The sequence below is a fragment of the Rhagoletis zephyria genome, unplaced genomic scaffold, assembly GCF_001687245.7.
Source record: "Rhagoletis zephyria isolate East Lansing unplaced genomic scaffold, Rhagoletis_zephyria_1.1 Rzeph_scaffold_03241, whole genome shotgun sequence".
Classification (NCBI taxonomy): Eukaryota; Metazoa; Arthropoda; class Insecta; order Diptera; family Tephritidae; genus Rhagoletis; species Rhagoletis zephyria.
The window spans coordinates 15,752-30,422 of NW_016160324.1; the positions used below are offsets into that span (position 1 = coordinate 15,752).

The following is a 14,671-nucleotide window of genomic DNA, read 5'->3' on the forward strand; positions in this document are numbered from 1 at the left end:
GCCTATTTATAGATAGATTTCCTGCCCGAAGTTTTAAAGCCCGATACAACTTTTGGCAAGTCAAATTTTTAAAATTGCTTTGTATAGTATAGATTAAAGCGATTTGGGAATTTTACAAGCGTAAAGATAATGGGGGTGCTTGGAACATTTATTCGAAAGTAATCTCGCGGAATAAAACTACGATTTTTTCAAGCTATGTAATTTTTACTCTTAAAGTTCCTTCAAGAAAAAAGCCGAGTATTCGGTTAGTGTTCGGATTCGGCCAAAAATTCGAGTTCGGTCAGGCACTGGTATTCATTCTCATATTGGCCTCCGTATTTGTCTCACAATTCGCCTTCAGTTAATATTCATATTCGTGCTTGTATTCGCCTTCGTATTCGTCTTCGCGTTCAAAAACAAAATGCGAACACAATGCACTCTTAGCATATAAAACGCAACTCAAATTTAACAACTAACAGGAATAACCACTACAGAATAAAAATTTAAATTCACAGATACACAGACCAGATACTTTTCAAGGTAAACATTTTTTAAACTTTAACTATTTTCAGTTTTGCATTCATTTTACTCACTCGCAACGAGCATAAATTAAATTAACTGAGTTGCATAATTACCATTTCAACTACAATCCCATTAAATAATATGCAAATATTTGTACACTTACCGCGACAGAAAGCCTCCGCCGCCATCGTCTCGTATCAGCAAACGTCCGCTATGCTGGTGCAGTCCCTGCGATGACATATCAACAAATTCGCCGCCGCTCCCCACCAGTGTGGGGCGGAAGCTACTGCTACCAGAGCTTGTAATACTGCCCGAACGACTAGCCTTTCCTCCGGCGCCAATACCTCCACCTCCACCTCCACCACCACTACCATTGCCACCGCTCAGCGGTGGATATGAGATCAATTGCTGTTGGTGTGAAAATGATTTTGTAGTAGATGCAGATGCAGATGCAGATGCAGCAGCAGCAGCAGCTGGTGTGATTGGTATTAATGCGCCAGCTGCATTACCATTGCCCACAGTTACAGGCGATGGTATGGGTCGAGGCGCTGTGGCAAGACGATTTGTTTCTGGTGTGTGCGCAATGCTGGTGTAGTGCTGCAATAGTGAAATAATGAAATGGAAATGGGCAGGAATATGGTTATTAGTAATTTGTCATTTATGAATGGCACAACAAAATACCAACACTTACCATCTGCAGTACGTCGCACTCCTTGGGCACCACATGCAACGTCAACACTGAAGGCGTTTGTTTGATCATCGACACGATTGTACTGTATGTTAGACCAGCGATGGGTGTGTTGTTCACCATTAGAACGCGATCGCCCGTCTGCAGGTTGGCGTAGTGAGCAGGTCCGTTCGTTTGAACTTCTTTTATGAAAATGGTTTCCATAGCTTTCACTTGGTGGTGGTACGGATCAGATGCTTCCTACACACGCCAAAGCCAAAGCCAGTCAGTCGTCGGTTAGTTAGTCAGCCAGCAATACAACGACGAGCCAGTCAAAGTGAGCCAACAAAGTCAACACCAACACCGAAAAATCGCGCGGCGAGAGTGGCAATTGGAGTCGAAGTGGAAATCAGAGTCAGCGCATGCGAAAGAGCCAAAAAAAGAAAGAAAAAAAAACAACAACAAAATGAGTGAGTGAATGAGTTGCTTACTTGACGGTTTAAGTGTGAGAAAGTGTGCAAAAAAGGAAAGAAAAAAATAATAACCCAAAAGTAGAGGGAGGGGGCGGTGAAAAAAAAATGTTGTTAGTTTTTTATTTTAATTTTTTGTCGTTATTTATTTTTTAGATGTGTTTATAATGAATGTTGTAAAAATGTCTGTTGAAGAAATGGCGAAAAAGTGGTTAGTGGTCGTACGTTCGTTTTTATTTTTTTATTTTATTACTTTGTTTGTTGTTGCTATTGTTGTTGTTAGCAGCGTTTGTGTTGTTATTTAAAGTGGCAATCAACGAAGCATGGCAAAAACAAAAGCGAAAATACTCAGCATAAAAGAAAGGCAAATTTTAAGCCAAACAAAAATCAGGGGAAAACAGCGAAAAAATGTATTTTAAATGCGAATAACTGTAGACCAATCGTCTGTTGGTTTTGCTGAAGGGAGAGCTTGATGAAAGTTCGTAGCGGGAAGAATGCTGAATGCTAACTACATAATAAAATAAAAAAAAATATTTGGCGCTCACATTCTTGTTAAGTGTTTGGCCGAACTTCACCTCCAAATTGCGTTGTGCGTCACACAAAATGCAGGGACCTACAGTTTGCCATTGTCGGTCGAGGGGCGACCGCTGTTAACCACAAATTAGGGAGTTGTTTAAAAATAGCATATTCGAAGAAAAGCTGAGTTCGTGAGAAAAATACACAAATCAAGTGGTTACAAAACTCGGATATGTAGAAGAACTACTCTCGGCGTATCAAGGCAAAGTTGTTGTAAAAAATAAATATGGGTGGTTACTAATATTTTCTACACCTGCTTTCCATCTTGGGATATCCAAATGAATTTAAAAAAATGCCAAAGAAGTCTGCATCCAAAAAAATCAAAAGCTCATCAGTGTTTTCCTTCTTTCTACTAGATTACTTTTTTCTTTTCTCCACGAACTGGCAAATGGACTTCTTTGAGTTCATGTGGAATCCCTTTATCGAGCTTAGTTACGTATCCAAACTTCTTCAGGTGGAAGTGAACATTTTCTTCACTTTTTTTACTTTTTTTCAATGTTTCTGAATGATGCGTTTACGGTCTGTTATTTGAATGATTAGGGATTAATGTCCATAATCGTTCTATTTTGGTTCTAAGGCGATTTTAAATAATTTTAGAGAGTTTGAAAGCGTTTGTATATTTAGAGAAGTATAGAAATCTAACAAGAACTCGCGAAAGAATAGACTTTAGTTACGTCAACTAAAGATATTTCTTTCACCACAGGATTTGGTGATATTTACCGAGTCATTGGCCAAGAAATTGCATAAAATAGGAAAAAAATTCAAAGGCTGCGAAAATTGTTTTTGCGTCTAACCAATTCCAATTGGAACCCCATTTTAATAATTAATTTAACTTATTCAATAATTTGAATTGAACTTTTCCAACAGGTGGCAAGCCTCTTCAAAAATATTTTCAAAACTACAACCTTCTATAATCTCTTTCGTCTGACACTGTGATACATATTTAAACTGACTGGTGCACTAAGTTGAGTTTAACTTTTCGAACAGGTGGCAACCACCTACAAATACCTCAAAGATATTCTAATGTTCAAATTAAAAATTTCATTTCCCTCGACACCCAATTTTAATATTTCATATAACTTGTATATAATTTAATTTAATTTAATGCGATTTTTTAAACAGCTGGTAACCCTTTTCAACATATTTTTTTACTAAAACCTTATTAAAGCTCTTTCTCTTTCTAAATTCTGTAGCTGATTTAGATCGCAAAAGAGAAGGCGTATGACTGAGGAATTATACATAGATTATATGTACACTATTTTCTCAGTGTAAAATCTAAATCTAGCTTTAAAAAATTTAAGTTCGAAGCCGTTCTTATATAATAAACTTAAGAAGTTTCTACAAATTGCTACATAAAAAATTTAAACGTTCTTTTTACCTATTCGATTATTGCAAAAAATTTGCACATCAACTTTGTTTTATATACCTACCGATTTTTTATGACTGACCTTCTTCAAGCAATCGATGGGGATGTTTAACGACTTTCATTATTCTATTAAAATTTAAACAAAAAGCATAACGAACTTTCGTCAGATTACCTCGCAATCAACTTTTTTGCACATATTCCATGCAACTGTTCATACACAAAAAATAAAAAATAAAAATACATAAATGGTGTACCCGTGTGTGAAAGAGTGCCCACATTATACAAACATATTTATGTGCTGTTTGTATGCTTACCTGTGGCCAAGAGGGATCATCTTCCGGTGGGTAGGCAATGAAATGACGCAGCGTAAAACCGAAACCTTGATTCGGACGTCGTCGAATTACAACGACTTTTGGCTGTATGGCGGTACTATTGGTGTCTTGCAACATTTTATGATGTTTTTTTTTTGTTTTGCGGCAAATGCGGCGGCTATACAATTGAGTGTGGTAATTCTTCTTGCCTTTCTTACTGTTATATTCAATGTAGTGTGTAGTATATGTACATATGTATGTATGTTTGAATGTTTGTTTATGTGACTGCAATACTATGTTGCGAGTGTTACGCGCTGACGGTAACTGTCTTAATGTCACTTCTATGGTATTATTATGACGATGGACGTTGGCGAAGTCACAAAGTCGAAGTCGAAGTCGAAGGCTACGGTGTCCGCGTTGGCGATGTGTAAGTGAAATAAGGTTGATTATAGTATTTAGTAATGGTGAGATGGCAATGTTTTTATGTTATTGTTTGTAGTTAGTTTTTGCTTTTTGTTGTTGTGCTGTTGCTGTTGCTGTTGGTTTAGGACAGTTGACAACATGCGCTTGATGCGTTCGTTCTCAAAATGTCCCCATTTGTGCTTACATTTACATTTGCGCTATAAATGGTAATTTAAACTTTATCGTTTTGGGGTGTTTTACTTCTGTTGTTTTGCGTTTTTGTTTCTGCTTTTCACGGTTCTTTACAGTTTTAGCTTTTTTTTTTGTTGTTGCCAGGTTTTTTTGTTTTTTGTTTTTCCTCTTCGCCTACTGTGTTTCCTTGCTTTTCACTAGCGGATTATGCGGTCTGATCCGGGGGTTTTGTGCGTCATTCAATAACACTTACAACCTTCATTGGGATTCCCTAGTCCTGCGCTTTAGTATAACATTTCGTTTGGCGTTGGTTTCCTTTTTCATATAAGGCTTCTTTCTGCCCATTCATGCAAGACTTCAAACTCTTCCACTTTGCGTTTCGATTTTCTTTAAGCCATGCTGAATGTATTACATTGTTCCTGTTCCGCTTTCAATGTTTACTTTCATTCGACGCTTTGTTATGATGCATTTACGTACGTGTGCTATGTACATTATCTGCAATAAAATAAGAGAGAAAAAAAAACAACGATAAATAACCAGGTTTAGCTGTCTGTCCGATAATTAACTTAGTAGTCGGAAGAAAGGCTCAAATGCAAAGAGAGAGAGTGAGTATACCAATTAGCTAAATTGCCAATGGCCAGTAATAATGCTTTGACTGGGATATCTAGCGCATATGGGTAATAAAAGCTAAAACACTATAAAAAAAAAGGAAAGAAAAAGAAAATTACCGCCTAAACCTAATTTACGATCGAAAACTTAAATCTGATTTCCGGTACAAGAAACTTATGAAATCATAAAAATTACACAAAGCTGCACCTTCATTGGCGCGCTTGAAACGAATAGATTATTTCCGCAAACAAAGCTCAGCGGTAGAAGAGGAATAATAATAATAGCAACTCGCTTTAATTTTACTTTAATAACTTCAACACAAAATCTGTTAAATTTTTAATCCGAATTAGCAAAGCCACCATTCTTCACTGTTGCCGCGACGTCAGATTTTGCAAAATGATCTATTAAGCGAAAATCGTTAAATAAGTAATTAAAAAAAAATATATATAATCACAAATCACAATAACAAATCATATTTATCCTCTGTTGAATAAGCGTATATCAATAAACTCAGCGCTGCTGTTGTCGTAAACAATAAATAGTGGAAAAACTAAACATTTGCAACCAGTAGCCAATACAGTAAGCGAAACTTAAATGCAACTCCAACAAAAATGGCTACAGAAGCAACCACACTTACGTATTTGCGTATCTGCATATGTATTGGCCAATAATCGCAGCATACGCGTGTCCGTCAGTTCGCCATTTGAAAGGCGACTTTTATGAAAAATGTTGTAAAATTCAATTAAAGCAGTGCCTGCTGCTGTGACGGTGCCGTGATGCGATTATTACAGCAAAATGCATTGTAAATATAGGTACAGTGACTCAAGCAAGCGTTCACATGGTGATTTTTTTTTTAATTATTCATAATTAGAGTATTCACAGGGCGTGCTGAGCGTCGTAAAATCGTATGTCATAAAAATTTTCATGTAAAATAATGATTAAAATGGTTTTAAAAGATTTGTAACTCCACCGAAATGTTTTTAAACTGATACAAACTATATAATTAGCTCTTATCTTACACAGCGAATCCCCTAAACCCATTTTAACCGTTATATTACATTAAAAAAAAATTGTAAGACTAAGATTTTAAGACGCTTAACACGCCTTGTAAATCCCCTAAATAGTTTAGAAGTTAAAAATCGTCTGTTAATTTTTGATGCTTTAACCAAAACCATATAAACACAAGCAAGCAAAAATTGCCCCATACACCCCTGAGTCTAAAGTCTAGGGGTCGGGTGGCCTTTTTACAGTTTTCGATGACACCTATGTACATTCAGCAATAATTTTTTTTTTTTAATGGATCTACTGGTACTTCCTAAGGAAGAGTTTAATGATTTTTGCGAGCTTTAATTAACTTACATTAAGGTGGTACGTTAGGGTGATAAGAATTGAGATCTGGTGAATATCAATGAACTTTGGTATAAAAAAAAATTATCTTCGAGACAAACACACTGAGAAATCACACTTTAAGATCTGACTGTAAATGTCGATATAACGAAAATTTGAATTAGTGTCTCCATGGTGAAATTATACCAGGTGTAGTAATAACAGCGAGAAAAAAGATCTTATTTTTCTTTGAAAATTTGCTTTCAAAAATTTCGATAAGATAGTCGGATGTCGAGAAAAGATATAAAATAAAGCGAGTAAGCTGTTGTATTACTTCGCCTGTTTATAATTACACCGTACACGTTCGGCCAAAAAAAATAAAAAAATTTCGAGATTGCCTTTCGAAAATATTTTAGACTATTTTATGCTATTGAGATATAAGCAAAACAAAATAACCTGAAGCAAAGCAAAACACAGGCAGTATTAATAAAATGTTTCCAGTTAAATAAGATGGTGATGAGGAAGTTTTGGTGGACGTTAGATATATACACTGGCGACACTTTTTGAGTATTTTTTTTTTTTTTTTTGAATCAGAAATGTTCCAAGAGTATTATTAAAAATAATTTTATTATTTTTTGTAATTAAGAGATTTTTTATATCGATTTTTCAATATAAATTTTTTTAATACAAATTTTTTCAATATATATATGTTTTCAACATCGGATTTTCCGATATCGATACTGTTGATTTAACTCAATGTAGCGGATTAATTCATCCTTTATATTGCACTGCCATCGGATTCTGGGCCAGGTTTGAAGTTTCAACCCTCTGGCTCATCGAAAAGTTGGTGTTACGTTGTTACGAGGATTAGATGACTACCCATAATGTTTACTGGAGGAACAAAACTAGGCGGAAATGAACCGTTAGTCTAATAGTAGTTTATGGACGGTGAGTTGAAAAAAAGCGAAAATAAACGGTTTGTCGATTAAGTGAAATCGGCTATTCTTTAACAAATTTGACTAATCGATTAATCAATTAGTCGAATTGATCTTCTTTAGATTAAAACCTTTGAAATTGTAGTGAATCTTGTATTTATGTTTTTTTTTTTCTGGTTATATACATATAGAATAAACAAAAATTTTATTAAAAGTTTACAAAAAAAAATCAACTCGAAAAACATTGTGAATATTTAAACAAAAAATACTTGTGAACGCTTGTTTGAGTCACTGTATAATGTATGCATTTGTAAGTGTACGTGTGCTGGTGGTCACTGACCCACTGTCTAGCAGCCGGACAATTCATCACTAACGCCACCATCTGGAAGATCTGAGCATTTGTTGTGTGTGCGCGCGCGCGCAGCATTCGTGTTATTTTGCGCTAGCGCACAGGCACTCGTCCGGTTTGGTTAATCGCATTCAAAGGCGTTTAGGTGTGATTTAACTGGCCTCAACGGACATCAAATCGAAAGCGTTAATAAAGTTAAACACATTCAAATAAAGTTAAAGCGACAAAAAGCTATTAAAATATGTTTTTTTTTTATTTGCTGTAATTAAAATTAGCTATAAAAGTTTATTTATATTTGCAAGCCCAGCAAAAATCAAAGTGAGATTTTTCACAGATTTATTATTTTAAAACTAATAAATAATGTAAGTACATACTTATTTTCATATTTTAGGAATAATTGACGTATATCGGTTGTAAAATTCATCCGACCTTATTTTGAGCGAAAGCTAAGTGAAATTAAACTAATCTTCATAAATGCATAAAAAAACCGTTATTGACAGTAATTAGATAAGGACCAATTAAAAACTAGATGTGTGGATCAGATTATGTTAACTTGGAGATATAAGTAAAAGTAATAGTAAAAACAAATTCATAAAAAGTTTGAAAATGTATCTATTAATAGCCCAAATTAGCTATAGCCAATAGTGGTAAAATGTTTTGAAGCAAAGGTAGTAGTTGTCAATGTCTCGTGACGAAAAAAAAAACACGCTAGTCAGTTCTCTTCTGCTAACGCCAGCGCATATGTCGTTATAAAGCTCATACAGCTCATTCTTCCATCGTCTGCAGTCTTCGCCGTCGCCAACGCGCAAAGTAAATCTTCAAGGGCCCCTTCAGACCGTCAACTCTAGCAGCTTTGTTGTTTTTCAGCCGCAAAATTGTCTTCCGTACCTCGTCATGGTGGAGCGGTGGGATATAGCTTCCGTCGCCCTCTACCAAGGATTCTGATTCATCTTATCCACTACTTTCAGTGCTGTTACCTCTATAAATAACAATAATAGTGCTGGACATCAGAAACCAAGTCGCCGTGGTGGTTCTTGCAGGAATTGGCACTGGTTTTGAAACCTTCCGTAAGCCGTCTAACTTTTTCTTATCGCACAGCATTTCAAGCTCTCCATTCTCACGTATTTCGGCCTATTTAATGCCGGTGCGAGGTCAGTTCGCGTGTCGCCCGATATCAGCTTAGCCTTCGTCGTACCAATTGTTCTTTCGCGCTCGTTGAAATCCAACTACCATTTCATTGGTGGTTTGTAATGCGCCCTAAACTGCAGTGACAAGTTTAGCGGTTTATCTATCCATCAAACCCGAGACTTCTAAAACACTACTTCATTTAGGCAGAAAGGATCTGCGAACTTTCATTGCGATCTCTCACTTTTGTGAGCTGGATGATATAGGGCCAGTACATATTCTTTGTGTAAGTTTGTCTTTTGCTAGGCGCATACTCGCTCGCATTGGTGGAACGAAACAAGTTGAAACATTTTTTCGAATTGGATATAGACAATTGACTCAGATCAATACATTTAGATACTATCAATTAATTTTATTAATCTTCTCAGTAATTTTTGTCAGTGTAATTTTTTTTTTGCACGTTGGCCAAAGGCAAAGTCTTTTTACGATTTACCAGCGTAAAAAAAACATGCCCTGTCATAGTAGCTGATTCTATGCTAGTTCCTATCGTATTTAGGTCACTGTCATTACCCAACTAGGAAACAATAAAAATATTTAAAAGCAATTAACGTGGAAGTTATGGCCAACTCAGCGCCGCATAGTGTTCTATTTTGGACAAAATTGACAAAATTTCGAGAACGAGAAGAGATAGCGAAACAAAATAACGGTATTTTAAAGCTTTTGATATGGCGAATTCAGGAAAAATACACTCGTTGGATAGAATAATTGCCTTGATGAATTTATTAAAACGTTTTATACGCATATTTTTGTGTTAAGAGATGCATTTCCATGGTAGCAAAAACCACAAACGGAGCTTACATTCTTTTGTTTAAAGTTCATTGTATGCTGCTGTTAGGTAAAACAATTCAAAAATTAAAACATTTTACTTTTGAAGATCGGTTTTGAGCCCAAGGAAATGGTTTATTCAATCATTACCAGTTTCTAAAATCAATTTAAAATTTTATCAGACTGTTAAAATTTAAAGTTACAAATTTTCCAAATAAAACTGTGTAATTTTAAATTTCAACAGGCTGATAAATTTAAAATTGATTGGTGCAACCGAGCATCAGACTTTTAAAATGACCTTCAAAAACAATGTTTTTTTTTATTTTTTTCCCCTATTTTTTGGCCCAAAAGCCCCAAAAATCAGAGTTCTAAACCTTGTGCAAAAATAAAGAAAATTATGCAAATTCATATTGCACTTTTATTTACACTGTTTAGAAAAAATCTGAGTACGCATTTTTTTAGCCCATTAAATTTTAGTATAACAAAGTGCAAGTCTGAGGAAGTTGGGACTTACCATTGATTTTTGGTAAGTTTTTTTGTTGAAGATGTCACTTATCTTCTCCATAAAAAATAATGTACGAGAATTTTTAATTAACCATATTAAAAAAACAAATCTTTGTACCTAAACTTTATTGATTGACTGTAGGTGTTTAAAACTTTTGAAAAGTCCATATAAAAAAAATAACAAAAAATTAAAAAAATTAAAATAAAAAAAAATATAAAAAAATTAAAAAAAAAATATTAAAAAAAATAAAAGAAAAAACAAAATTAAAAATACATTAAAAAAAATATAAAAATTAAAAAAACCCTTTTTTTTTTGAAGGTCAAGTGAATTATTTTATCAAACGAGACTATCTTTCCTCAATTCTCCATCCCAAAAGCTCTAAAATACCGTTAAAAATGTTGCGCTCTCTCTTCTCATTCTCCAGATGTTTGATTTTGTCCTTTTCTTCCAAAAAAGAACACAGTGCGCCAATATTTCTTTGACAGACTGTTTATTCAAAACCCTCGAAAAGAGCAACGCAAATTTACCAACTATTCAAACAACGTAAGCAGGTAAGAAACTAGAAAGGTAATTAAAAGAATTTTAATTAAAAGTTGTGCTTTCAAAAGCAAAATTAACTGTAAATGCGGAGAAAACATGTTGTGAAAGAAAGCAAAACAATAATTAAATAAAGAGCAACAATGAAGTGGGCGAAAATATCGTATATTTGTATGTATGTATGTATGCTGACAACAAAAATACAAGTATAATATAGCAATTCGCTGCTGCGGCATCTCTTTGAGTAATGAAATGTAATGAAAAATGTAAGCAACTGCCTTTTATGTAGATCTTTTGAGTCGAAGAAGTAACAAAAATTGAAATTATGCCAAAAAGGAAAAGAAGTACAGATGTAGCTCAAAAATAAAACACATATGCAAAAAATGCTGCGCAATCGCACAAAATTGAAATACATAATTATTTATGGCACTCGAAACAATGGAAGCGGGCGGCAAAAGTGAGTCGAGTGGGGGTTGCGAGGAGCACTTAGCATCAAATGGCATGGAATCTGGCAGGCAGTTGGGCTGATGCGGCAAGTCAATGTGAGCACTATTTAGTAGCGCATTAAATTCATATTTTTAACACGCTTATACAATACAAAATCATAGGAAAACAACAAAGAGCACAAGCGAATGGGCCGAGCCTGAGTGGCCATAAAATAACATACAAATTTCACACTAAATTACAATTAAATCGTCACACTATTGTTTATGTTTATGACGACGATAATAAGTCGACGAATAGGCNAGCATTCGACGAATGGAGAACGAAGAGGAATCTATGATTGAATGGGCGAATGGTTGAATGAGCGTGTAACGTGGCGCGCATGCTTGCAACATAAATTTCGGTTTTCGGCCAGCACAACTTGTATGTTGGTACATATGTATGTAAATGGATGAGGCGGCAGTAGGTAGAAAAACTAAAAATAAAAGCAAATAGAAACCATTTGTTTGTATGCAGTTGCTGGGCGGCACTTGCAACAATTAATTAGCCAGGCGGTAGACCCCCAGCAACTGCCCACCGCAATCGGAGCGGTGGCATGCGACGCTAGCAGCGCGGGCATTGCAATAAACATAAGGGACTACATAGTACAATGTGTGGATTGGACGCTTAAGCCGCCGAGCCACGCCGCCGCCGTTTTTTGTCATTTCTCACGAGTCTCCGCCGAGGTGCGGAAACATCGGCGCCGTTTTCAAAACAAAACAAAAACTTCTTTTTTTTTTCACTACTTCAAAGCCGCTAAACATGAGTATGAAGTCATTTATTTTTTCAAAAAACAGGCGTAACTCGGGAAAAACATAGGAAACACGTTTTCCGATTGGAAACGTTTAGCACGGTTAAACAAGGGTCGAATAATGGTAATCTGAGGACGCATAGCAGTCAATTTTTTTCAATATTTTAAGAGACCAGCCGAAAAACTTGATTTGCGAAGCTCATGTGTTTGTGGAATTGCCGCCACTTCGAAAACAAGGCTGGTCAAGATTTTTTCTTACTCACGGAGACATTCATATTAGGGCCTTAAAACTATGCCCAAACGTTATCATCAAAACTTTTTCTACCCAGGGTTAAAGTTTCCTCGATTTGGTAAAAAAATTATTTATTTGCTATTTTTCATTACACTTTTGTACGAGGGCAATTTGAAAAAAGTCCGTGATTTCTTCTAATTTCCTGCACAGCCATTTTAAATGCAATACTGCTCCCGTAAACTACCATCGATTAATAGACTACTGTAAAATTTGGAGCAAGCTACGCCATTTAGTTTGTGTTTGACAGCCATTGGGAAAAAAGTGATTGCCCTCGTATATTTACTCTTCCGCCTTACTACGTAGAAGATTTAGGTTTTCGGTGACCCTTGGTATAATTTGCTGCTTAATATTTTAACGAAAATTTTACCATCTAGGAAGCATTTTTTCATCGTTGGGTCAAAAACACCCATTCTGGGTGTTGAGTTGGTTGGTGGGTTAAGAAACTGGAGAAAAGTTGACCACTCTTGTTTTCGAGATGGCGGCCAATTTTCAATCCGCAAATCAAGTTTATAGTTTTAAAAAAGAATATACCACCAAGCAAAAATTTTTCAGAATTTCGTATTTTAACTCCATGGACAGATTCTTTGGCGAAAAATTAGTGAGTACCATATTCATGTTCAGCCAACTAAAACTAAGTATTTAGTTTAAAATGTAGCTTCATGGTTTCCTATGCTCTTTGGAATCTGTCCTATGGGCAGTTGTGTCGGCGTTGTCAGACGGGACGCCGGCGGCGCCACCGTCGCCGATTCTTTTCAAAGTTGACGACGCCACCGCCGAAAAGCTTATGCGCGTTAGCCTCTAGTATGTTTGTGTATACAAGATGCAAAGTCAGCGATTTCCTTTGCTATTTGTAAACCGATTCAAGAGTAAATTTGCTGTAATTTTGTAGCTATTGTTGTTACTATTATTATTTTGAATTTGATTGTTTTGTTGGCTAAGTACTTACTACTTGCATGCCTTTAATCATTACCGACACAGAAATATTTTCATAACTGAATACATCAAGAGATAAATGATGGTAATTACGTCAGTTTTTTTTTTGTTTTTTGTGGTATAAAGTGAAAATTTTGAAATGTTCAGGCAACCAAGCCTGATAACTTTACAGTCGCCAATTTGTACTTGTATATTCACAAAAAGTAACATATCAGTTACATATAGTGTATGTAAATACGTACATATGTATGTATGCATGTATGTACATTAGACTGCATCACTCCCCATACAAACAAAAAAATCGGTTCTCCACTGGAATTATAAAATCTATTATATTTTAAGACTTGGAGCAAAATATATCGGAAAAATATTAAGATTTACGTGAGGTGGACCGATTTGAAAATACCTCCAAAAATGGAGTTTTTTCATGAATAAAAATAGTTTTTTAAAGAATTTTTTTAAGAAAATCCCCTCAGATGACAAAACAGTTTAAGCTTACAAAATCTGCATAAAAATATACAAAAAAAAATTTCAACGGAAACGTAATAATGAGATTTTCGAAGTCTAAATCGGAATAGTTTTAGTTGATTTACTCAAGGTTTTTTTTAAACCAATCTTTGAAAAAAGTTAAAAAAAAACAGCATAAAAAATCTAATTTTTTACGATTTCGTTGAAAAATATTTTAATATTTTTATGCGAATTTTTTAAGTTTAAACTGGGTTGTCATCTGAGGTGATTTTTTTTTTTTCAAAAATTTCTTTAAGAAATTATTTTTATTCATAAATAACTCAATTTTTGTAGGTATTTTCAAATCAGTCCAGCTCATGCAAATCTTAATATTTTTCCGAAATATTTTGGTGAACGTCTTCAAATATAATAATAATTTTGTAGTTCCGGCGGAAAACCGGCAACTTTTTTCGGCGATGCAGTCTAATGTACATACCTACGTATTGCAATATAGCAATAATTTCTAGCTTCGTCTTTATATGTACATACATAGTTACCTCGTGAATGCGAAAATATTATTACAGTGACTATTGTTTCTTTTTTCGTTGTTGTTCTCAATTTTACTTTCAAAATTTGTTCAGCTGTTGTTTGTGAAAAATATTATTTTATCTGTACTAAAATACTGCACAGAAACCGCGCACGCCTTGCCCGATGTCCGTCGTTTATACGCGTCGAGCCAACTGATTTTAAATTGAAATTTCAATTTGACTCAAGTGGCCAATTCGCCGTTTATCAACGAACGAATTATTAACAATCAACCATGCCGACCAAGCTACAGATGTTTACGTCCCCCACTGTCGGTGGCCAAGCCAATGTGAGTCGCTAGCTAGAATACTGAAGTGCCACTTAAAAAAAGAGATATTCGCTAGACATTTTGGAGCGTAAGCAATTGAAAAGAATATATACAAAATCTATTCAAAGCAGCTAAAAGTTAGAAGATTCTTGCCGGCTTAGTTTTTGAAGTACGCACAATTATCGCAGCAGAAAAAATAATTGCAAAGCTAAAGAA

At 35.1% G+C, this 14,671-nt stretch overlaps 1 protein-coding gene across 1 annotated transcript; it reads right to left on the bottom strand.

The window, feature by feature from the left end:
• Positions 1-638: 638 nt before the first annotated feature.
• Positions 639-14,274, bottom strand: LOC108368659 (rho GTPase-activating protein 23-like). The gene is made up of 4 exons (XM_017623549.1): positions 14,160-14,274; positions 3,895-4,980; positions 1,193-1,429; positions 639-1,098 (listed from the first exon to the last, which is right to left on the bottom strand). Exons 2-4 carry the CDS (start codon positions 4,027-4,029, stop codon positions 661-663), a joined length of 810 nt encoding a protein of 269 aa, XP_017479038.1. The 5' UTR covers positions 4,030-4,980; positions 14,160-14,274; the 3' UTR covers positions 639-660.
• Between the last annotated feature and the right edge of the window lie 397 nt (positions 14,275-14,671).

What these genes read in the sequence shown, in the direction of transcription:
- LOC108368659 (XM_017623549.1), bottom strand. Translation starts at nt 4,029, where the DNA reads ATGTTGCAAGACACCAATAGTACCGCCATACAGCCAAAAGTCGTTGTA. An exon ending in ATGATCCCTCTTGGCCACAG is followed by an intron (nt 1,430 to 3,894) that starts GTAAGCATACAA and finishes TGGCGTGTGTAG; the next exon opens with GAAGCATCTGATCCGTACCA. An exon ending in AGTGCGACGTACTGCAGATG is followed by an intron (nt 1,099 to 1,192) that starts GTAAGTGTTGGT and finishes TCACTATTGCAG; the next exon opens with CACTACACCAGCATTGCGCA.